General features: G+C 34.0%; 1 protein-coding gene across 2 annotated transcripts; it reads left to right on the top strand.

The window, feature by feature from the left end:
- The first annotated feature begins 3,663 nt into the window (after positions 1–3,663).
- Positions 3,664–27,481, top strand: LOC144966981 (mitochondrial ribonuclease P catalytic subunit-like). Of its 2 annotated transcripts, XR_013644301.1 has the most exons (10): positions 3,664–3,747; positions 6,282–7,002; positions 7,541–7,759; positions 12,080–12,204; positions 12,751–12,801; positions 14,889–15,132; positions 17,185–17,318; positions 18,364–18,553; positions 19,123–24,673; positions 26,025–27,481. XR_013644301.1 is itself a non-coding variant. In XM_078903685.1 (9 exons), the coding sequence occupies exons 2-9, from the start codon at positions 6,355–6,357 to the stop codon at positions 19,342–19,344; spliced, it is 1,833 nt and encodes a 610-aa protein (XP_078759811.1). In that variant the 5' UTR covers positions 3,692–3,747; positions 6,352–6,354; the 3' UTR covers positions 19,345–19,589. The 2 variants fall into 2 exon arrangements, 1 of the variants encoding a protein (XP_078759811.1); XM_078903685.1 differs by lacking the exon at positions 26,025–27,481 and having other exon boundaries at positions 3,692–3,747; positions 6,352–7,002; positions 19,123–19,589.
- The last annotated feature ends 195 nt before the right edge of the window (positions 27,482–27,676 follow it).

Consider the following 27,676-nt stretch of genomic DNA (forward strand, 5'->3'; position numbering starts at 1 on the left):
ATATCTCTATCACCCTCCAACGTAGATTCCAAATATTATTCTTTGCTCATCCAAAGGAAAAACAACTGCGGTCTAATATTCCCTAATATTTTCCAGTGATCTGTATCATCAGGGACTGCGACACCACATTAGGAAATATCTTGCTGGTCCAAAGGCTCCTATTCATGCAGTCACCTCATCTTATCAGAAGCAGCACCAGCCATGTCATTTGTAGCATCAGTACCCAGGTTTATCCCGATATTTGGGAGCACGGCAAAATTAACAGAAAATCGCAACAGGGACAGTCACATGAATCGAATTATAAAAGAAGTAACCGACTATTCTGCAATATGATTTATCAGTGCCGCGACCAGTTGATCAGGGACAGATATAACCACTATATAATAATAATAATAATAATAATAATAATAATAATAATAATAATATAATAATAATAATAATAATAATAATAATTAATAGATCTTTATTGTCCATAAATATTGCAATTTGTCATTTAGTTACACTTGTTATAACGTTAAATGATAACTGTAACATTGAACAGATATTTCACTCCTACTTATTTTCGCGCTCTCTCTCTCTCCCCTCTCTCTCTCTCTCTTCTCTCTCTCTCTCTCTCTCTCTCTCTCTCTCTCTCTCTCTCACTCTTTCTTTCACACGTGCGATATACACAACATAAACATATTCATTTCGTTTTCAATTTGTTACAATTGTGGCGATTCGACACCAAAAGTTATCATCATTATCAATTGGTCAGTTAATTTAACATTAAATAAATTAATCAGTTAATCAGTCAACGAATCAATCCTTGGTTTTCTGTACCATATTATGAAATATTCAAAATTTTTATTGCTGATGGAACGAACGTTGATTTATATTTGTTAGTTCTACATTTAATCTGACAAAACCTTCTCCCAGATGGTAAAAGACTAAATTCATGGTATAAAATATGTTTTTTTATTGTTGGTAATTGAGGATGCTTTCCTTTCTATTGCTTTTCCATGAATTCTTTCTACTCCATCAAGAGGATGGTTTATTATTTTTGATGCCTCTTTGATAGATTTTGAAATTTTTGATTTATCTTTAAATCGGCATCCGCCAAACCATATGGTGCAGCCAAACGCAATTACACTTTTAATCAATGAGTCATAAACTCTTAACATAGTTTTCTTCCTTACTTGAAATGTTCTCAATTTCCTTAGGATGTATAATCTTTGGGCAACTTTCTTAGATATTATATTAATATGTTGAGAGAAATTGAGAAAACTATCAATGGTTATTCCTAAATATTTAAAATAGTCAACTATCTCGACATCACCTTTACCGATCGTCACACACTTTAAGTCGTTTTTATTTTTTACACCAAACACCTGTTCTTTCGTTTTTTCAACATTCAATTCAAGCTGATTTTGTTAACACCAATCGGTGAATATATTTATTTGTTTGAAATAATTCTTTTCGGTAACTTTATCTTTTAATAAGCCAAGAATAGCAGTATCATCTGCATATTTCACTATAAAACCATTTTCAAAGGATGGTCTGCAGTCGTTGGTGTATAAGATGTACAGGATTGGGGAACTCACACAGCCTTGGGGACATCCGTTCGACAACGTTCTTTTGTTGGAGATATTATGTTCTGTACTGTACTACAGAAAATTGCCTGCTGAATTATTATCAATCAGTCCCGTAAGACCATGGCTTATGTTAGTTCTAGTATTTATTTATTTAAGAGAGAGAGAGAGAGAGAGAGAGAGAGAGAGAGAGAGAGAGAGAGAGAGTGTGTGTGTGTTAATCTACTATCCCTATGACATAACAATGAGATATATAATTATAGTTTACTTCTACAGTACTGTTTTGTGCCCTTGACTATTTATTTCCTTATGAAAAGGCCTGAGATACCCATAGTACATGCCAAACACACAAACAGGTATTTCTCACAATATTTTGACACACTGATAAAGGATCTGCATCGATCGAAAAACCTGACGACACGATGTATTTTAAGAACTGAAGGCTAAAACTATAAGGTAACAGTTAAAAAGGCATCAATGTAGCAATGACTATGAAAATTTTTGTTTTCTATTTTTGTAGGAAATACTACTCTTAAATCAAAGCCCTATCTCCACTGAATAAAAATCTTTTTGAATTTTGAAAATCCATTAATATATAACAAAGTTATGCAGTTTCAAAAATGTCATTTATTTGGATGACTCACAAAGAGAAAAAAAAATACGGAAAATATGGGACGCTTTTTCTGCGTTTTATTCTGGTTTCTGCCTGTATCTCGCTTAATACGTGGAATTAGATATTAAAACTTGGCAATTTTATGGCAAAATTATCAGAAAATATGATGAAGACATCAGAAGAGTTCTAACTTGTATAGTTTTAGAGCTGTATGGCTAGGGTCAACTATAAATTTGTTTTAAAATATACATAATATTGATCATTTGGAACTTTTCCGAAGTGTAATCTTGTGTCTACAACCCATACAAATGACACGAAAAATGCCTGCTGAATTATTATCAATCAGTCCCGTGAGACCATGGCTTATGTTAGTTCTAGTATTTATTTGAGAGAGAGAGAGAGAGAGAGAGAGAGAGAGAGAGAGAGAGAGAGAGAGAGAGTGTGTTAATCTACTATCCCTATGACATAACAATGAAACAATACCTTAATTTTAAAAAAGCGCGCGAGGATTTGTGTCATCCGTCGTCGCGAACAAGGTTGCCAGATGGCCACGTGTGTGGCCAAATATATAATTTTGTTTCTTTTTTAACATTTTATTCATCTATGTTTGTCTCAGTGACATTTATCCTAGTCTATTAAATTTTCTGTTTGTTAAAATTTAGTTCATTTTAAGTGGGCCAGTCTTAATATTGAAAGCCATATGATTTTCTATTTAGCCACTTTTGAAGTCAAATTTGGTCAGGTTAAAGTCTGGCCATCTGGCAGCCTTGCCTCGCTCACGTCATTTTCGTGTCGCGCGATGGTGGAGCAAAATGGCCGTCTCCATTTTCACTCATTGAAATGCAAATTGGGTTGATGTTTTGTGAGAATACGGGAAAAGTACTTATCATAATCGAATGAAATTTGAAATATAAATAGAAGAAATGTGCATACATAACCTTATGAGCGACAAAATCTCTCCTCTTTGTAGTTTTAGAAATATTGTACTCCAAAGAGTAAAAATCTATATTTAACGGTCCTCTGGTAATCGTACGAGTTTTGTCGCTTGACATAATCTAAAATGACCTCTTTTCTAACCGTGTGCCAACTTTCAGTCATATTCAATCATAAACAGCGTCGTAATTAATTTTTAAAAATAGCATGTACAAAACGGCTTCGTCCCATATTTTGTCGCGAATTTGGGCACTTCGTGAGCGAAAAAGAGGCCCAAAGATTTGTGCGGGATAGTCATTGCTAATAGCTTGACAGGCATAGCAACAAGAGGTACAGAGGAACCATCAATTCTCTTACTAACTAGGCGATAAATAGAACACATGATATTCAAGTTTCGTTTTTTGGTCATTTCAAATGTCATATTCAACAAATTTATTAATACTTTTAGCTTTACAAGTGCAGTTTTGTTTTCCGATGTGCTGATTACAGTTAATATGGTCCTCTGTTTTGTCTTTTAGTTGACATGACCCCGAAATACGGTAACCTTTCACCTTTCAAAATGGCTGCGCCCTTCTAGCAGACGTTGAGGAATTAAAGTTTGGTTTTGATATAGGAAAGAACTCACTGGTATAGGTAAAAAAATTATTGAACGTAGTAAAATAATAATGCCCATAAAAGTTCAGCCATTATTAAAGATGAATAACGATCACAAGAATCGACATTGGTAAAGGAGAGAGGTCCCAGCCGCCATGCCTTGGCCATTGTTGATACTTTGTTGACAATACAAAGCACAGAGACCGAGTTGCCACCTTGGCTGGAGTAAATAGATAGCAGTTCTGGAGTCGGGGTGGGGAGAAGACAGGGGAAAGCATGACATGTCAGAGAAACATGGAAAAGGGGGGGGGGGGGGTGCGTTGTTTTTTGTTTGTTTTTTGTTGTTGTTGACACGCTTCTTCTTTACCAACCTGCCACAGTGGAATCGGGTTTAGTTTAAAGTTAGCTTTTTAAAAAATATTTTTAGATCACAAATATGGCATGTTTAAAAATAAAAATGGCAACATTAAAAGAAAAATTGGCTATATTTTTGGTTGCTAATTCAGATACAGAAGAAAAATAATTGGGGAGGCCTTTCGAAAGCTCCTTCATCCTCAGTATTTTTTTAAAAATATAATAATGTTCTATTAGGGGGTTTGCGAGGGGGGAAACTTTTTTTATCATGCTCTAGTAGGGGGTTTGGGAAGGGGGAAGGGGGGGGGGGAAGACTTTAAAAAAAAAAGAAGTTTTCCCCCTCCCAAATCCCCTGCTAGAACATTATGATTACGAAAAAAAAAAGAATACTGGGGATGTAGGAGCTTTCGAAAGGCTAATATTTTAAGCCTTGGAGCCCTTTAAACCATCTGGCCAAGGTATCTGTGTATAGACAAAGCAAGATGGCGACAGGGACCTCTCTCCTTTACCAGATTACAAGATTCTTTTAGCACCAGGTAAAAGTATTGCGAATACGTTGTGTTTCACTTGCTGCTCACAGTGCCCTGAATGGAATTGGAATGTAGATAGTCAGTCAGACTACGTTCACATTGTGATCAGAACTGCACAAAGATTCTTATCTACAATTTTTAAAAATCAAACACGCACAAAAAGATGGTTTAGTAAAGACGTGGTCCCTGCTGAGAGGAGTAATTTTACTAATGTTTTGCTATCTAGCTTTATGTGACACTTGGATGAAATGAAAATGACAGCCATTAAAACAAAAAAAAATTTGCTAAAAGAGTACCAATTTCTTAAAATGTTGCCAAATAAAGAAGAGCATTTGTATATATGAAATTATCCAATTACACAGTGCAAGCTGCTTAATTGGAATAGCTCAGTAAATGCATAAATTGTTCCAATTGAGGGGATTCCAATTAATCGATTCCACTTTTGGCAGGGGGACGACCTATCAAGATTACATTTATCTTTTGCAATGGCTATATCTATACATTTTTTTTGCAATACAAAGCATCCTTTTATTTGTTTGTCAGCATTTAATTTTCCAGTCTTCGCTTCATTTAAAATTGCATGTTTGTAATGATGGTAGAAAATGAATGTGAATTTGTTACCCTAGCTTATAACTTAGCATTAATTCAAAACCGTCACTACACTTATATTTCAAAAAGAGATTGAATAATCAAGGACACTTGAGTCAATTTCCTCAATAATCCACAAACATACCATTTTAATAATGCAGCATGCGTCGCCAAAAGCAAATCAGCAGTTGCATCACTATTTGTATTCTCATTAATCATTTATTGCTCACCGAGACTAGCAAAGTGTGTGTCTATTGCTAGTCTAACTGATTTTGAAAAAGTTTTGCGAGTATGTTGTTTTGAATTTTGTGTACAGTTGCGACCTTGTCCCTCTTACTTCGTATGCTTAATGATTCCAGGCTAAGATTCCCTAAAAGACGAGAGGTGCGTGTATTTCTAAAAAAATCTTGCAGGATACGTGACAACTCTTCTTTGGGTCATTTTTAGGGTGTCAATGTCTTTTTAGAAAAATATAGTGAGGGACCCATGCAACTCTGGTATACTTTAAAGATGACCAAACAAGTAATTTTTAGCAGTAGCTGTGGTGTTTTGGAGCATCCTTTTAAATTCCTGTGAATGAATGCGCTTGCTTGTTTGCTTATTTGATCTGGCTCCATTTTAGACCTCATAATATTTCACTTCCTAAGCATTTTGCTGATTCAACATTTTAAAGGCTTTGTTCATGTTGATAGTTAGCTATGGTTTCTTTCTTTAATACTCCACTTTAGATTTTTCCACCCATTATTGCAGTTGGAGGAAATCATTTTTGTTGGTGTTACTTTCTTCCTTCGTCCTGAAATGCCTGTGTAAACATTATTGACTATGACTCATTCTGTCTATCTTCTGCTTTAGTAAAGAAAGGAATGGTTTCTGCCTTTTCTTTACCTAATCAACTTTGGATTTTGTGTATCACAAGGTTTTCAACACTGTCTTTTCTGTCAAAATAAAAGCAACCAAACAGTTTTATTTGCCTTTATATGATCATTTAATCGAAAGGAACGTTTAAAATTTTGATTTGTAACAATATACTGTGTTCAATATTTCTCTTCCATTCACTCATGATAGGACATTCTTTTCTTTTTTTTTCCTTTTTCTTTTCAGCTTTGAGTTAAACGTTTACATGACATCAATGATGACTTCTTCATATTCCCTAAAACTTTTCCTTCTTCAGCATATGAAAAATATATGTTCAAGGAGACCTTTGGTGTTAACTGACTGTGTCCTGCCTTTTAACTACCGCTTGGGATCCACTAGTATCACACATCAAATGCATACTATTTCGAGGTGCAGAACATTGGAAAACAGCTACAGAAAATCTGACTCTTTAGATAACACTAACAACCAAACACAATTAAAGCGGATTACTAGCTGTAGGTATTTTTGTTTTAGAAGCTTATCTCAAGATGTGGAACAAAATGAAGAAAAAGAAATTAGGAAAGGAAATTTAAGACAAAACTCATTCCGTCATGACCGGATGTTGTGTGTCGATTTATTTCATAACATTTTACAAGAAAAGGGAAATAGCACATGGACTTCTGATGAATGGATTCAGTTGGGAGAACAATTAAGTTTACAGATGACAGGGTCTTGGGAAGCTATGTGTATGCACACACTGATGACAGACGACAATTTGAATGTGGGGAGGTCACTTATGAAATATTTGGAAGGATGCCCAAAACCTCCAGGCCCTGTAATAACGACTTTTTATATAGGTCTGTTAGGAAAAACATGCCAAGGGGATCAGGAACAAGAGTCAGAGTTGAAAAAATATTATGATGATTTGGTTTCAGTCACCGAGGTGTTTGATGCTGCTTCAATTGAGGTGAGCAAGTTATTTAAATGCTTTGTGAATTTTTTCCTTGTTAGGATAATGCTCTATAAAAGTGCTCTATGTCATTATTATTATTATTTTTATTATTATTATTATTATTATTATTATTAGTAGTAGTAGTAGTAGTAGTAGTAGTAGTAGTAGTAGTAGTAGTAGTAGTAGTAGTAGTAGTAGTAGTAGTAGTAGTAGTAGTAGTAGTAGTATATTATAATTGTTATTGCCATATTTAAATTTACTGTTAATATTATCGTCATCATTTAAATATCAGTCAGTTCACATATAGAAGAAGAAACTAAACTCACATCATTATGACCAATTGCTCGTCATAAGAAATTAAATTTTTCTAATTCTCAAATAATATTTTATTTTATTTTTTTGGTGGGGGGAGGGGGGGGGGGTCACATGTTTCTCAATTCTAAATTTCAATAAATGGTCATTAAATGAGGCACCTTCTTAGAAATGTGATTCAAATCATCCATTTTCTCTCAGTGTATTCAAACTATAAGAGGCGTTCACATTGTTCTTTCAGGTATTAGTGATGGGATTGAGCCATACCAAGTTTTACAAAGAATGTGTTGGTTTGCTAGAGTGCTATAAACTGACAAGTTCTCCAGGATCACAAGTATTGCGAAATATCCTTTTAGGTGCTTTAAGGTATGATGATATGGATCTGTGTTCATACATTCTTCAGCATTATGAGGAGTCCAAGTTTATGGATCCATCTCAGATCATTCAATACGCCACTTCAGTAAGTATGTTAAACATAACTGTAGTTAATAATATGTTAAAACTTAGATAAGATACTTATTCCTTGCATACATTTTAGTTTAGGGTTGGTTGCAAAGAAAGACTAAAATAAACCAGTTTTAGCCATTATGCTACATTGTAAAGTGGGCAGGATTCTTGGTCAAGAAGAAAAATGATATGCCGAAAATGGGGTTATAGAGATTCTCCAAGTGATATTCTTTTATCTACTCTGCCATCTTGGCCTAAAGTTAGTAATCATTTTTTTTTTAGCATAATATATTGTGATAGGTATTGTTATAGGTTTTAGTAGAAGTAAATTGGTAATGTTTACTAATTGTATTACAGTGCGACCAACAATCTGACCACTGCATGCTCTTGCTACTCCCCACCTACCGCCCTGTTTTTAAACGTGTAAAACCAGTAAAGAAAAGTGTACAGATCTGGAACGGAAGTGTGTGTGAAGATTTGCGTGGTTGTTTTGAATACACTGACTGGAATGTTTTTATCGAATCATGTGATAGTGTGGATGAGCTGAATGACTGTGTGAGTGAGTATTTAAAATTCTGTGAACAGCTCGTGTCTTGTAAAAAAGAAATAAAATATTATCCTAACAACAAGCCTTGGATAACAAAAGATCTAAAACTTTTATTGAACCAAAAGAAAACTCTCTCTACTAGTAGAAATAAAAAAGATCTGAAAACAAAACAAAAAGAGATAAAGAGAGTAATATGCAGTTGTAGAGACAAGTACAAAAATAAAATTGAAAAATGCTTTTCTTCTGGGGATATACGGGACACGTGGCGGGGGCTTAAAACTGCTGTTAACTATAATCCAAAGCCCACGATTATATCTGAAGATATCGAAATTGAAACTCTAAATAAATTTTATTCACGTTTTGACACAGCAAACAAATTTGAGATTGAAAATGAAAAACATAAATTAGACAGGGCTTTGGAAGATGAAATGACTATTGAGGTCAGTGAAGAAGAAACGAGATTCGTATTTTCGAAACTAAACGAGAGGAAGGCTGCTGGGCCGGATGGATTGAAAGGATTAAAAGAATTATTAAAAGAATGTGCCCATCAACTGTCCCCCATTTATACACATATTTTTAACTGGTCCCTCCAATGCGTTTCGATCCCTGAAATTTGGAAAACTTCAAAAATTATTCCTGTTCCAAAAAAAGAAAAACTTGAATCTATGAACGATCTCAGACCTGTTGCACTGACTTCAATAGTCATGAAATCTTTAGAAAAACTTGTTCTTGTTAAAATTAGGAACCAGTTTATGCCATTGAGTGATAGTCATCAATTTGCTTACAAACCAGGACGTGGCGTAGAGAATGCCATTTTGCTGTTTACAAACAACATCTACAGGCATCTAGATCACGCTAAGAGCTATTGCAGATTGTTTTTTGCAGATTTTTCTTCAGCGTTCAATACAATGCAACCTCAGTTGGTTGTTCAAAAATTGACTAGTCTGAATCTAAATAAGTATATAATTGCTTGGGTGCTCGAATTTCTTACGGAGAGAGCACAATATGTTCAATTAGGACAAAACATATCTTCCTGTATAACTACAAATACTGGTGCTCCTCAAGGTTGTGTATTGTCCCCTGTATTATTCACAATATACACGAATGACTGTAGAAGTCAAAACCTGAGTGTACCTTTGATAAAGTTTGCAGATGACACCGCTCTTCAAGGCCTCATAACAAATGGCAACGAAGTGGCTTATAGGCAAGAAATTGATAGATTTGTGTCTTGGTGTGATGCCCACCACCTAGAGCTTAACATAAGCAAGACAAAGGAGCTAGTGATTGACTTTAGGAGAGTGAAGGAACCGATAGAACCGTTAAAATTAAAGGACCAATTCGTCCAGCGAGTTCCTCACTACAAATACCTTGGTATAACAATTGATGACAGGCTCAAGTGGGATGAACACTTGAAAATAATTAGGCATAAGATGTGCAGACGTACATATTTTTTATCAAAACTCTCTCAGTTTAGAATAGATAAAACCCTCTGCACATTATTTTATAGAGCAGTAATCGAAAGTGTTTTGTCATTTTGTATAACAGCTTGGGGAGGCAATTGCTTAGCAGTGGAAAGGAACAAAATAAATTCAAATATTAAAAAATCTATTAAACGCTATATAAATAATGTTGACGATGTAGATCTTTTATACGAGAAATTTTGTATAAATAAAATAACTAAAATATTAAATGACCAGTATCATCCACTAAGACCATCAGTTATTATGTCAGAAAGAAGTTGTCGCCCTTTCTCTATTTCAACGAAAACAGAGAGACACCGAAAATCTTTTCTGCCGTCCAGTATTAGGCTTTATAACAACAAGCAATAATCATTTTATATAATTATTTCGCATTTTTACTTTCAAAAAATGTAAATATTAAATTATTAATTTATTTGTTTTGCAATCTTTTCAATTTTTAATTTATAGTGACAGTTTTGACTATTTTACATTGTTGAAATTATTCATATTATAGAGCGCAGCTCTGGTTGTGGAGCTGCTCCTTTTTCATATATACATCCTATTTCCATTGTATTTTTATCTTATGTAAATTATAACACGTCTGTACAAAAAATTTCCTTTTTGGGATGCAATAAAGTATTATTATATTATATTATATATTATTTATAACAACATTTGTATAGTTATGTGTCATTATCAATAAAAATCTCACCATAATGACATACATTTTAGTAAAACCCTGTATAGTGACATCGATATAGTGGTAAGCGCTAACTTCATATAGAAAGTCAAGGTGAAAATGCTTGGTTTCAGACAAATGAAATTTTGCATTTATGGCCAATGAATCTGCTTAATTAGCTAACCAATGATATCCAATCCCCTCCTGGCCTGTTGATGGAGGCAAAATGAGATAAAAAGTGAGCTTAACTATGTTTTGCATTACACATGTGTACTTTTGCCAGTCAATCGTCGAGGCTCCTCACCTACAGAACACACCTCTGTTATCGGATACTGCGCAATCGACAAGCTATCATTATCTGATTATTATTCATGCGAATACGAAAACAATTCAGTGTTCAGTCCTACTTTTAGAGCATGAGTGCTGTCTGAAGCTCGCTAAAAGCAGGAGTAAACATTGTGATTTGAACTGACCAAGTTTACAGGGAAGCCTATACTTGGAAATCATGATATTACTCATCTTATTGAATATGCAGTGTGGGATACATGAAATTATTTCATTTTTTTGGGTGGGTCCATTGATTTTAACAGTGTGGAGGATAAATCATGTTTATTTCACTTGCTAGCCTATTCTAAATGGTCATACAAAAAAAATAAAATAAAATAAAATCTGTTGTATGACTGCAAACAGACAAAACTACCAACTTTCCCTCTTTGTACTCTTAACCTCTTTTGAAGGTAAAATTTGTGAGCTTACAGTTCTTCGGTCTTTCTGTTTTCGTGAACGCAATGGCACTTTTGGAAAAACGTCATAAAACCCTTAAAAACAAACAAAATTTCCTGGAAAGAAAACAAACAATACTAATGCGTCAAACGATGACGGAAGTGTCTAGGAAGACCATAAACCATAGCCCATTTGGTTAGGGAGACCACAACTATAGTCTCCCTAACTAAATTGACCAGTTTTCTAGACATTTTGATTGTCATAGTTCAAATGGCTTATTTGAGATAGGTTGACCAATATTTTGGCTTCCCAATCCACCAAAACATCTTTCCGATAACAGATACTAAAATATTGTCATTTCTTGCAATGTTGTCACACAATAAAATTAGTTGAGCTGTTTGCAATTATTTATAAATATATAGAAATGCATCAACTTTCATGTGCTCAGCTTGGTCATCTGGTAAGGCAACAATAGTGGGTTTGAATCCCATTGTCGCCAAGTTTTCTTTCTTTTCTTTTTTTTTTAAACCTGCCTCCTACATGGGTAAATCATGTTGCAAATCTCCCCTCTTTATTAAAAATTAAAAAAAAAAATTAACGGCCACCCACCCCACCCCCACAGAAACAGAGGAGAGAATCAGAGCCTAAACATTTTTTTAAAAACAGAGGGTGCTGTGTATTTGTGTGTTAGTTAATACTACAAAATGTTTTTAAAAAATAAATAAAAATATAAGATAATAAAAACAGATAGGACCAGCCTAATGAAATAGATATGGAAAAAAACCCAAAAAACGAAGGAAAAAAAAACCCCGAGGTATATTTCACAACATATATATTAATTGGCAGAGTAAGTAGTTCTTCCTTTTCACCTCTTAAAATCTTTATCAGAATTGTATTGAACTCTTTTACAATTGTATTTTTCAGTTAATTGATGTTGCAATCAACTCCAAGAATCAAAATGGTTTACTTAAGATCCTTGATTTCATGCAAAAGCATGGTCTTTCTCTTGTGCAAAATCAGCTTGAAACGGTGATGGACAGTTTTGAAAGGTTTGTTCATAAACAAATATGAGGTGTATATAGAAGATAATGAGTTTTACCACTGACATGTGAAAGGCAGTTTTGTGATTTTTGAAATCATTGCTATTATGTTCTTAAATGCATTGAACAAAAAAGAATATAAAAGAATAACAGTCTTTGAAAAAAATAATAAAATACTCAACACAGAATATTTCAGACTCAAAAGCTCTTGCTCGGCCAACAACAGAAACAGTTAAAATGGTAATAGATTAGGTAGATTCCAGAGACAGGAGTAGAGGTTTACCGAAGTCTATTCATTTTTTATTCTATACTTAATACGGTCCATAGCATCTAGCAACTTGCTGTTAGACTTTTGTGAGATAATTATCAGAATACCCTCTCCAGACAGAGTGTTAAAGGAAAATGGTGGTTGCCAAGTAAGTTAGAATAAGAGATGGCACAAGATAACAGATAAGTTATTAAGAATCATATCCTGTCAGTCATTATTATTTATGGATATTGGATTATTGTTGATTTTGTTATCGCCCATTTTCACTTTGATTCCCCTTCATACAGAGTTGATCATGGTCAGTGGAAAGGCTTGTTTGGCTCTGTCAATCATTATAGGTAGGTTCTTAAATGGATAGAAAACTTGGACTGCTTTTCAAATCTTAATCATTATAGGTAGGTTCTTAAATGGATAGAAAACTTGCACTGCTTTTCAAATCTTAATCATTATAGGTAGGTTCATAAATGGATAGAAAACTTGACTGATTTTCAAATCTTAATCATTATAGGTAGGTTCATAAATGGATAGAAAACTTGGACTGCTTTTCAAATCTTAATCATTATAGGTAGGTTCATAAATGGATAGAAAACTTGGACTGCTTTTCAAATCTTAATCATTATAGGTAGGTTCATAAATGGATAGAAAACTTGGACTGCTTTTCAAATCTTAATCATTATAGGTAGGTTCATAAATGGATAGAAAACTTGACTGCTTTTCAAATCTTAATCATTATAGGTAGGTTCATAAATGGATAGAAAACTTGGACTGCTTTTCAAATCTTAATCATTATAGGTAGGTTCATAAATGGATAGAAAACTTGACTGCTTTTCAAATCTTAATCATTATAGGTAGGTTCATAAATGGATAGAAAACTTGACTGCTTTTCAAATCTTAATCATTATAGGTAGGTTCTAAATGGATAGAAAACTTGGACTGATTTTCAAATCTTAATCATTATAGGTAGGTTCATAAATGGATAGAAAACTTGACTGCTTTTCAAATCTTAATCATTATAGGTAGGTTCATAAATGGATAGAAAACTTGACTGCTTTTCAAATCTTAATCATTATAGGTAGGTTCATAAATGGATAGAAAACTTGACTGATTTTCAAATCTTAATCATTATAGGTAGGTTCATAAATGGATAGAAAACTTGGACTGATTTTCAAATCTTAATCATTATAGGTAGGTTCATAAATGGATAGAAAACTTGGACTGATTTTCAAATCTTAATCATTATAGGTAGGTTCATAAATGGATAGAAAACTTGGACTGATTTTCAAATCTTAAAAAAAAAATGATATTAATCTTATTATTTTCATCTAAAAAACGATTGTATTTGTATATGATACAGTCAAATTTGAAATTCTAAGTATTCCATGTATTCAACTATAATATAAGCTCGCTTGCTTAGAAAATAAAAAAAAATGTCAGCAGTCATTTAGAGCCATTAGGCTCATGGTGCTGGAATATATTATCTTGGTTTCTCTAGCAATAGATTGACATTAGCACTTGCTTGCTACCCTTTGGATATGATGCTAGTCTATCTCAAAGATATTTTTGCTTGATGTACGTAGTTACCCAACTGCTGTGGACAAAAAGCCTTGCTAAAGGGTTAACTCTGGAAACGCCGAGTCTCTGACTCCAAATTAATTTGAGTCTGGCTGTAGTCCAATACTGTGCTGCTACAGTATACCATAGCAACACACAACTCTCTTCTTAAACTTAAAAGAAAAATATAACTCAATGATAGAAAAAAGCTTGTCTTAATTTTAATATCACTTTCTTGGAGTTCAATTGAACACAGCTTGCTATATTATAGTTAACATAGAAATTGCAACGTCAGTGATTGGTCATAGATTTGATTTAAATGACATTATTATATATTTGTGTATTATGTCCAAATGGTGATATTTAAACTCAAAATATGTAAGGAGTGATATTGAGTGATATTGCTTTTATATATTGCTTTGATATAGCACAATGTCCACTAAACATGCTCAAGGCGCTTTACAAGGGATCCCTGGCCAACAGCAACATTTAACATGTAGGACGGAACATAACGCCTTTTAGGTGATATTACATTTTTTTTCAGACAGAGACAATGCTTTTATCAGCCAGGTACTCATTTACACCTGAATACGGTGAGAGAATGTGAGTAAAGAGCCTTCTCCAAGGACTCAACTATGCGCTGAGCGAGGCTCGAACTCAGGACCTTCCTATCCGAAAGCGAATGTCATACCACTACACCACATGGCCGCATATCTAGACTTATTTGATGTCATATGATAAATTTGATTTAATTGGGCGACCTTTTTTTTCCTTTAAAGGAAGTCAAACCAAAATCATGTTCACCCCTTTATTTATAGTATTTATCCAAAGTATATATATTTGTGTAAAGTCATGCACATTACTATCCTAACAGTGGGAAATGCTCAGTTTGTGGTCATCAGATGCCCAGACTTCAGTTTAGTGCAGAAGAGTTCAAGGCCGTCCAGTCTGCTTTTCTAGACCAAGTGATTGTCAGTGACAACATTTTCTTCAAGTCATCTCCACAGGAAGTTCAGAATTTCATCACGTTTGTTGATAATTTTGGACCTTTTGATGTCGTGATTGATGGCTTGAATGCCCTTTTTGCATTTGATCCCAAGAGGCCTGATAAAGAAACAGTATGGTTATTCTCATAAAAGTTATTGATTTAGTTGTTGCTACTTTTTATTTTTTAATTTTTCATCACCCAGACACTTTGTTGCTTTTCATTTGATCTTTCTCTTTTCACCTATTCTCTTCTCTACACCCTGCCATGACATCATGCTGACATGACATGAAACAAAATTGAATCGAAGAGCTTCGGAAAAGAACAAAATTCTGAACAAATAATATTTTTGGCTCCTAATTAATTCTTTGGCCAATAATAAAAATGGTCATTAAAAAACCAAAAAATGGTGTTGATATGTCATACAACAAGCTCTTGGTTGTCATTTCATGCCAATAATAGTGTTTCTCTGATTCATTTTTTCTGAATTATGTTACTGCACATGAATTAAACTATAAAATGTCAATTGGTTTGATGGCTCTTTATTAGCAATGACTATCCTGCTCAAATCTTTGGGCCTCTTTTTCGCTCACGAAGTGCCCGAATTCGCGACAAAATATGGGACGAAGCCGTTTTGTATATGCTATTTTAAAAAATTAATTACGACGCTGTTTATCGATGAATATGACTGAAAGTTGGCACACAGTTAGAAAAAAGGTCATTGTAGATTATGTCAAGCGACAAAACTCGTACGATTACCAGAAGACCGTTAAAAATAGATTTTTACTCTTTGGAGTGAAATATTTCTAAAACTACCGGGCGTGGAGGTTTTGTCGCTGACAAGGTAATACATGAGCATTTCTTCTTTTTGGTTGTAAAATTTCATATGAATATGACTAGTACTTTTCCCATATTTTACAAAACACCATCCTAATTTGCACTTCATTCGTAAAAGACAAAGCCATTTTGCCCCCCTACAGCCCGAATCACAATACAAGTTCGAAACGATTTGGCACCAAACTGAGCAGTTGAGCGGGTCGTGGCAAAGCGCTTTCTGATTGGTTGACCTCGTTTTAAAGTTCATGACTTGTCAAAATGTCTGCGCGGTCTCACTGGCAGAGGGGTGTTTATCGTCTGCCATTGCGTTTGGGTTCAATAAACAGCTGATAATTTGACTGTTTAATTTACAAGAATTTATGAAATTATAATGTTAAAAGTTTTCGATTGCAATATGATCTACAATCTCAGCATGGCTTTAATTATTGTGTTCCAAGTCACGTTCCACCAGTAACCTTTGTCCCCTTGTCCAATTTCTCTTTTCCTTCTATATTTCTTTCGTTTATGTACGCAATCTCTCCCCCCTCCCCCCTCTCTCTCTCTCTCTCTCTCTCTCTCTCTCTCTCTCTCTCTCTCTCTCTCTCTCTCTCTCTCTCTCTCTCTCTCTCTCTCTCTCTCTCTCTCTCTCTGTGTATGTGTGTGTGTGTTATATGCTCATTTCTTAATATACTTCTGTGTGTGTGTGTGTTTGTGTGTTATACTCATTCTCTCTCTCTCTCTCTCTCTCTCTCTCTCTGTGTGTTATATACCATCCAGCTCTAAAATTATATAAGTTAGAGCTCTTCTAATGTTTTCACCATATTCTCTGTCAAATTTGCCATAAAATTGCCAAGTTTCAATCTTTTAATCCACTTATTACGCAAGATACAACCAAAGGTCGAAAAAAATGCAGAAAAAGCCTCCCATATTTTCGTGTTTTTTTCCTCTTTGCGGGTCATCCAAATAAATGACACCTTTGAAACTGCATAACTTGTTTATTTATGAATGGATTTTCAAAATCCAAAAACATTTTTACTCAGTGGAGATAGGGCTTTGATTTTAGACAAAAATTTTCCTCAAAAAAAAGAAAAAAACATTTTTCATAGTCATTGCTACTCTTTATCATTACCTAAAGCGATTGCCATAAATGCAAATTATGGGCTAATTATATTTTTTAAAAATGAACAATAAGTTTTGATTTTATAATTAAAACAAGACCGTAACAGTTTTCATTATCAGACGTGTAAATAAGTAAAACAAATAGGTTCAAAGTCATTTACATTTAAAATGCCAGTGGTACTATATTTTTTTTTAAATTTACATTTTTATTTCATAGTATTTTTCTTTTGCTTCCTTATGATTCTTGCAGTTAGAGAGACTGGTTTCATATTTCTGTGATCGTGACAAGCGTATTTTGATTCTTGGTAACAAGGTATTACGTCCCATCGTTCGTAGACTTAACAAGTTGAACCCAAAACCTGCAGTCTTCATGACTTCAACAACGTAAGACCTCATATGGTTCTTCTTCTTCTTCTTCTTCTTCTTCTTCTTCTTCTTCTTCTTCTTCTTCTTCTTCTTCTTCTTCTTCTTCTTCTTCTTCTTCTTCTTCTTCTTCTTCTTCTTCTTCTTCTTCTTCTTCTTCTTCTTCTTTTTCTCCTCCACCCCCTCCTCCTCCTCCTCATCATCATCATCATCATCATCATCATCATCATCACTATCATCATCATCATCATCATCATCATCATCATCATTATTATTATTATTATTATTATTATTATTATTATTATTATTATTATTATTATTATTATTATTATTACGATCACTACTACTACTACTGCTACTACTACTACTACTTCTACTACTACTACTACTACTACTACTACTACTACTACTACTACTACTACTACTACTACTACTACTACTACTACTACTACTACTACTACTACTACTACTACGACTACCATTATTTTAAAAATATTTTTGTTTAGAGATATACACATCAATAGTAATACTCTGGACATATTCAGTCTATGTATGTGGTAAAAAAAGATTTCGTACCCTTCTCTTTGACCTCCTATTCTTGTCTGTAGTGAGGTGACTTGGTTATGCCAAGGCCCTGACTCAAGACCTTTCTGTGTGGGAACTAGTCGGATGTAGTGAGTGTGTTTTGCTGTAAGCTATGCTATTTTGTCCTTGTAAATCATGACTACATAATTGTCTTAGAGTATAAGGAACCATCTATGGGTCTACTTTATGGCGAGGATTCTAATATGTAGTCTTTGTGAGACTAAGGGTGGTAGCTTTCTGCAAACAATTGTTAATCATATAGTTTTCCTTTTTCTCAGTCACTTGTGATCAAAGAGTGTTGGAGCACTGGCTGTTATATCTATCATACTGTCCTTTTTGTTGTGAACCATATTCCTTTCATTTAACACTGAAATTACCTGTAAATGTTGCTAGCTTAAGAACAAAACTAAATCAATTATTACTTTTTTATAAATTTGATCATGATGTATTTATTTTTTGGGGGGCATCTGATTTGTTTCAGGAGAGCTGATGATGCTTTCTTTCTCTATGCCGCTCTACACAGTGGAATAGATACTGTTATTGTATCAGGAGATAAACTTAGAGATCATAAATTCCGTTTAGAGCCCCAGCTTCAACACATTTTCCATCGATGGCTGATGTCAAATCGAATATACAACTTTATCAACCCTCAATCTGGTGCCATAAATCCTGTGAGTACCCATATTTATTTCACATTCTCTTAACATGATAATTCAACACTTTTTTCCTAAAAAATGTTAGGTAGTACATTTTGAGAAGTACTGTAAAAATGTCAACCGCCCCCCTCCAATAAAAGATATAATATTGATTTCTATAAACGAGTAGATGATATTGAATACATGCTGATGAGTTATCATAATCTATCAGAGTTCACCAAATGTTTTTTATTTTTTACTTTTGTTTAAAGTTTTAAATATTTCTTTTTTACCATACAAATTTTTCTTGATTTTCTTATTTCTAGAGACAAGGATCTTCATAGATTTGAAGTGCCTTTATTTTTCCGCTTATTTTCATACAGGCAGTTTGTTTTTGTTTTTGTTTGTTGTTGTTTTTTTAATGTGATTAGTCTTATTTTTATCTCAATATAAGGGACAAATTATTAACATCAATTAATGTGATAAGTGTGTTCCCATCTGCTAATAAAACTTACAAGACTTTCATCACAAATCGTTCGAAATCTAAAGGCTATAATGTTTTATTTGTAAAAGTATATTGTCTTATATAATTTTGCATTTCTCAGAAACAAAAGTTGTATAATTTGGGACCCGTACAAGACGAACATGGTTGGCATATACCTATGAATGACCGTGATAAAAGATCTCCATTTGGACGCAATGGGATACTTTGCCTTCGTCATGGACCCACAAATTTTGTTCAAGAACAGAACAAGTTCAGATCAAAAACCTTTAAAACAAGGAAATTCAAGGGGTCATCACATAATAAAGAGTGGTTTGATTTGTGATTTTGTCACACTGTATGTAATGAGATCAGAGAAGGAGAGAGAGAGAGAGAGAGAGAGGAGAGAGAGGAGAGAGGAGAGAGAGAGAGAGAGGAGAGAGAGAGGGGAGGAGAGAGGAGAGAGAGAGAGAGAGAGAGAGAGAGAGAGACGCAGACAGAGAAGGGAGGGGGGGGGGGGGGGGGGGGAGTGTAACAGATAGGCCTGCATTCAGAATTGTATGAATTATTTCCAAAAAAAAAAAGGAAAAATCATAAAGTGAATACATAAATGAATAAGGAAATGTTATATCGAGGAAATGAAAGTAAACGTAACAGTTTTCCCATGATTGAAATTGAAGACGTTTAAGTAGATACTGTAATTATTAAAATGATAGTATGATAAGGATCAATATGAATACCGGTCTCTATTTTGGTTCTTGTCTTTAATTTTATTATGAACAGGGGACACAACTCAAATAAAAACAAACACAGAGATTAAACAAGGGTTGTTTCCATTAGATTACATAAGACAAGAACATGCCTCCCTTTCTCGTTAAATACTGAATAAAATGTCCATGAGTGGGAGCCTAAAGAATTGTCAAAATAACATGTAACTGATTGTCCAATGTCCAATATCATATATTGACTGATTCAATACAGATTGTACACGTGCATCAAAAATATAAACTATAGAGATTGTCCATAAATCAAATCATGCTTCACGGCTTGTGGAGAAGATTGTCCATAGACTAATTATGTTTCAATTATTTTTTAGTTTTGATCATGTTCAACAATGGAGTTTCCGAAGACAAGGATGTCATTACTGATTTTAATCAAACCATTCAAACTTTCTGGTCTTCTCTTGAAAGATTTCTGATGCGCTGTTGACACCAAAATTTAGTATTTTATGTCAGTACAAGCCTTTGTGCATTGCAAAAGTTATGATAAACCTGGAGTCCTCATCTATTTCTAGTTGGTTGTAACCCTGGTTGCGGTCGAGTTTTCAGAAATATTTTGCTCCTTAGAGAGTGGTTGTTCGTTCATCTAGTGTTGGTACATTGTGACTTTCTCTCATGATTGCTTTATTTGGAGCTCGCTTGTCAATGTAAACACAAATTTTGTCAGGGCTTTCAGGTTTGGGCACAATGGCGATTGGAGATACCCAAGGAGTTGGTCCAGTTACTTTCTCTATTATGTTTATTTTTTCTTCTTTGTCCAAGTAATCCTCAGGTTGTTTGGGCACATGGGAAGGAATTCTTCTGTAACACTGAGATACAGGTAGCACATCATTATTTATGTGTTGTTTTACGATCTCATCCTTCATTTGTCCTACTCCCAATAAGACTTCTGGAAATTCAGCTACAATTTTTTGCAGCATTAGAACTTTCTTCATCGATGGCATTCACTTGTTTCAGTATGGAAAGTTATTGGGCTTCCCAATCAAGAATAGAGATATTGCTTGTATTCAATACAGCAAATTCTATTCTTGAGGTCGTATCCTTGTAGGATACATTTGTTGAGAATTTCCTAAGGATGGTCAAAGGAGTTTCTCAGGATAATGGGAAGACATTTGATGTACTCATTGACAGCTTCGGTGTTGGGAATTTTATTGAAGTTATTCACGTTGAGGATATTGATGCTGGATGTAAGTCTGTAAGAGCATTGATCGCATGTTATCTGTCTACATAGATATAGTCTTCCGGATCTGAACTCTCTGAGTGGGTGTTATTTTCATCTTTGTTCCGAACATGTCTCCTTGAATTGTGCCTGAAGAATGGGCGATGCTTGAATTTGTGGCTGGTTTGTCATTGGGCAGGTTGCTGTTGAGACTCACTTCTGCAAACAGTTACAAAATGATTTAATTTTCCACATTTCTGACATGCCTTTTTGAATGCAGGAGAATGTTTTTGTCCTCCTAGATGTGGCCAGTCTCTTCCACACTTCCGACAGTTTGCTTGTGATTTTTGTGAATGTTTCTAGTGTTTTGGTGATTTGTGTTTGATGGCTAGTTTGTTCATCTTTTCAGTAGTGTTATCCATAATAAATGATTTGCTATCTTTCTGTGCCATCTCCGTGATGCAATCAAACTAAAGAAGCTCTTGAAGGCTCATCCTTGTGGTAGTAAGTCCTTTTCTCGAATTCTCGATGACTTGTATCTAGTGATCAGTTGTGACTTTATTTCATCTATAGCATTAGTGAAAGCACAGGTTTGAGCGAGCTGTCACAGAGATGTGTAAAGGTCATCAATTGAATTGGTGGTTTGCCAAAGGTAATGGAACGAGTATCTTTGTACCTCTCTGTTTGTTTTAGGGTTGATGTAGCTGTTTAAAGCATTGGCTAGCTTCGGGAATGGAGACTCATCATCCGTTGCAAGAGTTTCTGATTTCAGTAGTGCTCAACAATGTTGCACAGATTGTCTCCACTGTATGTGGACGAGCTTTTTTCTGTTCTCATCCACAATGTCATATGCAATTAAAAGGTTATTCAGCATACTCATTTAGACCAATCGTCTCGTAAAGCGCTTTGAACACATTTAGTGGATATTGCGCTGTATAAAAGCTCATTTCATTCATTCATTTCATTCATTTCATTCATTTCAATGAGAGGATGCATTGTCAGATTTACAGTCAAATTGTGGGTAGGATGGCAGTTGTGTGAATGCCATGATTCCATGGTGAGGCTAGATATTGTTTATCAGTTTTTACATCTCTACCTTCACGAAAATAGAAGAAATACAAGAAATATACAGACCAGGATGCAAAATAATGTTTTGCAATTGTAAAACTTAACTCGTTTTCAGCTTTTCCTCGTTACCAATATAGTGATTAAAATGATTGTATGATAAGGATCGAGATGAACAGCTATCTTTAATTTAGTTATTGTCTTTAATAATCTTTCTTCCAGTTAAAAGGTAACATAACTTAAACAACTACAAGCACAGAGGTTTAACAAGGAATGTTTCCATGATATTACATTACACCATTACAGATAATAAGCTAACTGAAACCGGATTGTGAAATAATATAGCTAAAATATATGCAGTATAGTTTGCTTAAAGTCAGAAGTCAGAACCAAATTATTGTCAACATTTATTGACTTTATCTGACTTTAAGGAAAAGAATTATGGAATATCAAATATTTGTGTCCTTGCAATGTCTCTTTTAGGAAACATTTTTTTGGTTGCATTGTCTGCTTTGTCAGTTGTGTTAGTTATTGTTGTGAGTTTATGAAAATGCTTCAAAGGCATATCAAGGACAGGGAGACACTCATCGCTGGCCAGACAATAAATTCAACAAATGATATATTACCACGTAATATTTAATATAGCACTATAGAATTATACATATTCACAAAACAGATATTAAGTAATCTAGTTTCAAATGCATGCTTATGGGATATTCGATGTTTAGACAAACAACTGATATTTAAGCCACATGCAATTGGCAGGTTTCTGAAGGATAATTGTGAGGACGTTGATGACAAAATATGCCAGTAAAATAGAATAAGTTATTTTAAAAATAATTTGGAGGGGCACCTTTGAGATTGTTGACTTGAGTATCTCATAAAACTCTTCCAAATCTTCATCACTGTAGTCTGAAGTTGGTGCATAAGCCTGGATGATTGTTAAATTAAGTAGATGTCAGTCATATATGTATTTTGAAACAAAAAGTTCCATATCAAGGGCAATTTTTAAATTCTTTAATAGCTTTAGCATTTTTAGTTTGAGATTTCAGACTTTTCCATGCTTTGGCAGTATGGAATATAAATGTAGTCTTCTATTTGAAGTTGAGTATCTTGAAATAAATATTTTGAATTCATCTCTATGCATGAAAGTAATTGGAGAGTAATCAAGACTAATTTATATAATTGAATTAAATCACCCCTCTAAATTCTATATTTTATTGATGGGAGACCCAGATATTTAATCTTTCTTCAAAGAATTTATCATGAAAAGTCGACACTAATTTTGTCGCACATCTTTGGACATTTTCGTGCGCAAAAGGAATTTCTAGTGACAAGTTTCAATACTGAAAATAGTGTGTCCATTTTAAAATGTTGCCTTTCAAGAACTTCATTGAAATATTTCAAGTTTAATATAAGTCATTTGGATCCATCAGGTTTAGGTCGTAGAAACACATTTGATATAATTGAGGTAGCAACTGATTTATTCCCTTCAACTTCTTTAATGATATTTTTTTGCTAGAAATTCCCCAATTTTCTCCTCCATCTCTGATTTCTCTTCAATTGAAAAATTAATCGCCTTCTTTGGTTTAACTTGTTGACTATCTAGGCATATGTTAATCGGTAAGGATACTGACGCCCCTTTAATTAATTCCAATATGTTTTAATCTGAAGTTAGCCTTTTCCATTCCTTGACATAAAATCTTATTTACCCCCCCCCAGAAAATTTCCTGAATTGTTAAGGAGGTGTATATCATTACTTGCCACAGGTTCTTCGTTGTCTAATAATTTCTTTTGTATGGTTGGTTGGTTTGGACATAGTTTGTCTGATTTCTCTTTTGAAAGGATTTCCTGGGGTCGTCCCCTGTGTAGTTGTTTCATCCGAATTTCTGATAATCATAGAGCCGACCCCTTGGCAAGTTTTTTGACACATGTCTTTGATATGGTGTTCTAAAGGTACTGGAAAGTGTTGATGATTCACCAAGATCTTTGATTTTCGGATGTTTTTATTATTAAAATTTTTGTATAGTTTGTCGAAAGTGTGGATGGTGCTTTGGATGACTGATGCGTACTTGAGACATTTAATAATAATTTTTTTTCATTTTCACTCTGCCTAAAGTTACCTTACCAGTCAGACTGCTAGACAGAAACATAGGATACTGAGGACTAGAGATTTAAAAGTGATGGTTAGTAATTTTTTGTCAAGGTTGAATGAGAATTATTGTTTTCATTTCATTCACTACTTTATGTAAAATGTTCTACAATATCGAATTTTCTCATTTTTCCCCTTTTTTATTCTAAAGTAAAAGTGATATTAGAATACGAAAAATAAAATTAGAAAAGTCTAGATTATCCAGACCATGTACTATATCTGTAGGATGCTTTTTGAATTTCTTGTACAATTTATGTTTTTGTTGATTGTACATTTAATGTGTTTAATCAAGCACAGTGGTTTATTAGATCAAAAGTTATTGTTACGTCTAAATGGAATGTGTTTAAATATTATGCATTTTCATTTGTCTTTTAGAAGAAGAAAAAATCAGCCACGCTCCGTTCACACCTTCAAGAACATTCCAAATCACAGCATTCAGGTCCTCTCTACAAGCATTGTAATTAATTTTGAAATGAAAAGCATTTGAAGGATGTTTTCAGATGAAAGATCGATATAAGGAGTGAGTCATGATCACTTTTCCCTACCAAGGGCAGACGGTCAATATTGTTAATCCAATAATCATTATTACACATGAATAAGTTGAGTATATTACTATTTTGGTTCATCTGTGTCTCATAGCCTGTGTCACCAGTTGAACAAAGTAAGCCTCCCCAATTATCTTGACAAAAAGAGAGTCGGGGGAAAAAGTTAAACAGTGTTTTGTCCATTTAATGTTAGGAAAGTTGTTATCTTCGATAATGACAACACATTCAAATTTCATACAACCGATTGACAGTAAGGTTTCTCTCATATTCTCAATGAAAGTCAATATGTCAGAATTATGAGAACTTTATGTATTTCCAAAAAGTATGTGTAAATCATTGTATTCAAAATCACACCACACACTTTCACTAATTATAGAATGATCAAAAGAGAATATATATTGGCATCCATACAATCCAAAACATAAATAGCAACACCTTGACTTGGGTAATCATTCAAAAATAAGTTATATCCATCGATAAACAAATTCAATATCTAAATCAATCTCAAGTTCAATCTTTGGCAAACATTCAGTAAGACATAATATTATCATGGGATTATGTTTTTCTGGATCATACATGTTAATTTTGATCTTTTGTTAAGTAAGGTATTGACGTTTGAATATCATTCAACAAAATCATTTGATAACGAAGTATGAAAAGGTATATTTGTTAGGATGACACCCTCAGGTGTTCCAGACAGGGCTGTGTCAAGTCATCGGTCTGAGTTTTGTCGCGTGGATGTAAGGCGTCATGAGTGGAATTCTCTCCCTCCTGTACTATAAAGAGTTTTGCGTTGGGTTTGGTGGTGGTCTTTCTGGAGTTGTGATTGTACAAGGGTTGTCCACGTGATGTAAATTTGGTCATTAGTCTGCTTAATAGAACGAATTTGAAACCTAGGCGAGTCGAGTTGTCTTCAGTTGCTTGTATTTGACTATCAAGGGGACGGTCTGGACCAGCTGCAGTCTCACCCCAGAGATCGTCATCGCCATGATTTGTCCGTTCAATGACCAACTTTGGTTAGTTCATTGATCTTTCCACAAGAATCTGTTTTAGTCGATTGAATGAAAGCAAAATTTTAATCGCTCTATACCAGCAATGTTCCATATTATTCTTATTTATTTATCATTGACAGGGGCTGATTTCCGAGTTGTCACATTTTTTTGCATTAATTGAATCATATCGTGTTCGGAGCTGCCTAGTGGAGGCAATGCCTTAGATTTGTATCCATTTTTTTACATTTGACTATCACAAATCTATTGTCCAATCGTTCAAGGGCAAGAGATGTACTGGAACAGTTTGGTTTTGAGTAGTGAGTTGTGGTTGAAGTTTCTAGTGATAATGAGAGTACCTTGAGGTGAATTTGTTAGTTGATCATTTCATATTTCCGATAATTCTGAAAAAGCTGTTTGTGCATGAGTATCAGATGTTAAATTATGTTGATAAATACTTTCCCAAACTCACAAGGTAAATAGTATATCAGAGAGACACAGATGGTTTTTAATTCTTTTGATTTTAATGTAATTTGGGTGGCACCGGCATTAATTTATACAGACACATGCTCCTCTTCCTTTTGTTTTTTTTTTTGTTGTTGTGTAAACGAAGGTCAAAGTCAGCATCTATTTGGATAAAATCACCCCATTGGACATATATCCTCTTTTGGGATTTAGATGTGTATAAGTCTAATTCTTTATACCTGGTGATATGATATTGGTAATTAGACTGCCAAGGACAATAGGTAATAATCTTATACTAATGGACATCAGGTCATGTGGCCCTAAAAAAGGAATGCTTAAAGGATATTTTACAGGACATTTAAAAAATTCTAATAATTTTCAAATATTTATGAATACTTTCATAGGTTTTCATGGGCAAGTTTTGCATTGATGAAATAATATTTTATGTTTTAGAATGTTTTCGTTGACAGAGATTTTTGGAACACAAATCCCATTGTGAATTCCAACATGTGATGTTAATAATGCAAAATCCATTCTGGAAAAAAAAAACAAAACAAAACGCGATTAAAAGTGGGTTGGTTTTCATCAACCAAATGATTGAGCTGACTGAATGTGCCATAAGTATCCAGCTGCGAGACATTCACCTATATAGCAGAAAAAAATTACCAGCACACCGAGTGAGACAGAGTATACATCATTGTTAAATTATGACTTTTCCAAAATACATTGTAATAGTATCACGTGTAATCTGTGTGTCTTAAGAAGGCCAGTCAAATAAGAGGGGCTGTGCAGCAATGTTAATTGAAAACTTGTCGATAGAGGATTATCTATTTTATTATTTTCTTTTAATAGAATAATTCAGAATGTGAAAAATGTGTCTCAGTTTTTGTCACCACTTGTCATTAAACCATGGTGCTATCATGCTGGGAACAGTCTGAAAATGTGTTAATGTTACTGTACCAAACAAAACAGAGATTACTTAATCACATCCCCCTCCTCCAAAAATAAATAAATCTATAAAATCTGGCTTTCTGTACTGATTATCGAACCACAGACCTCATGATCATTGGTCGCACACGCTAATAATATTGTATTCCCCAATTTTCCACTTATTCTATGAACAACGTAAAGTATGCATGATTTCTTCGTGTCATGTCCACTGATATCTGTGATGCTAAAAATGAAGTGCATAGCTAAGTTTGGTAGTATCAGAGCTGAACAATGTGAGTTAACAAGTGGATATGATATGTAAAGTATTGTTAACCTCAGTAAAATGTGATGACTTGTGTGTATAGAAATAATAATAATTAAAAAAAAAGACTTCTGATATTTATCGTGTTCATTGTTTGGATACTGTGTAAATGCCATATTTTTTCCCCCCAAAAATGATTTTTAAAACATATTTCTTCCAACTCCATGGTGGGCATGAGGTCACTTGCTGTGTCTTCTATCCTCTTTATCTGTTTTTCATTTCCATGTTGATCTCTGCCTTGGTTCTGGATTGAGATTGCTTGGGTTTTTTTT

This window comes from Berghia stephanieae, chromosome 1, assembly GCF_034508935.2.
Source record: "Berghia stephanieae isolate SIO BIC M18660-M18661 chromosome 1, UCSD_Bste_1.3, whole genome shotgun sequence".
NCBI classification, from domain to species: Eukaryota; Metazoa; Mollusca; class Gastropoda; order Nudibranchia; family Aeolidiidae; genus Berghia; species Berghia stephanieae.

Excerpts from the sequence above, each read along its gene's own strand:
- LOC144966981 (XM_078903685.1), top strand. The coding sequence starts at position 6,355 with ATGAAAAATATATGTTCAAGGAGACCTTTGGTGTTAACTGACTGTGTC. Across the intron at positions 7,003-7,540 it reads TTGATGCTGCTTCAATTGAG|GTATTAGTGATGGGATTGAG; the intron begins GTGAGCAAGTTA and ends TTGTTCTTTCAG. Across the intron at positions 12,205-12,750 it reads GTGATGGACAGTTTTGAAAG|AGTTGATCATGGTCAGTGGA; the intron begins GTTTGTTCATAA and ends CCCTTCATACAG.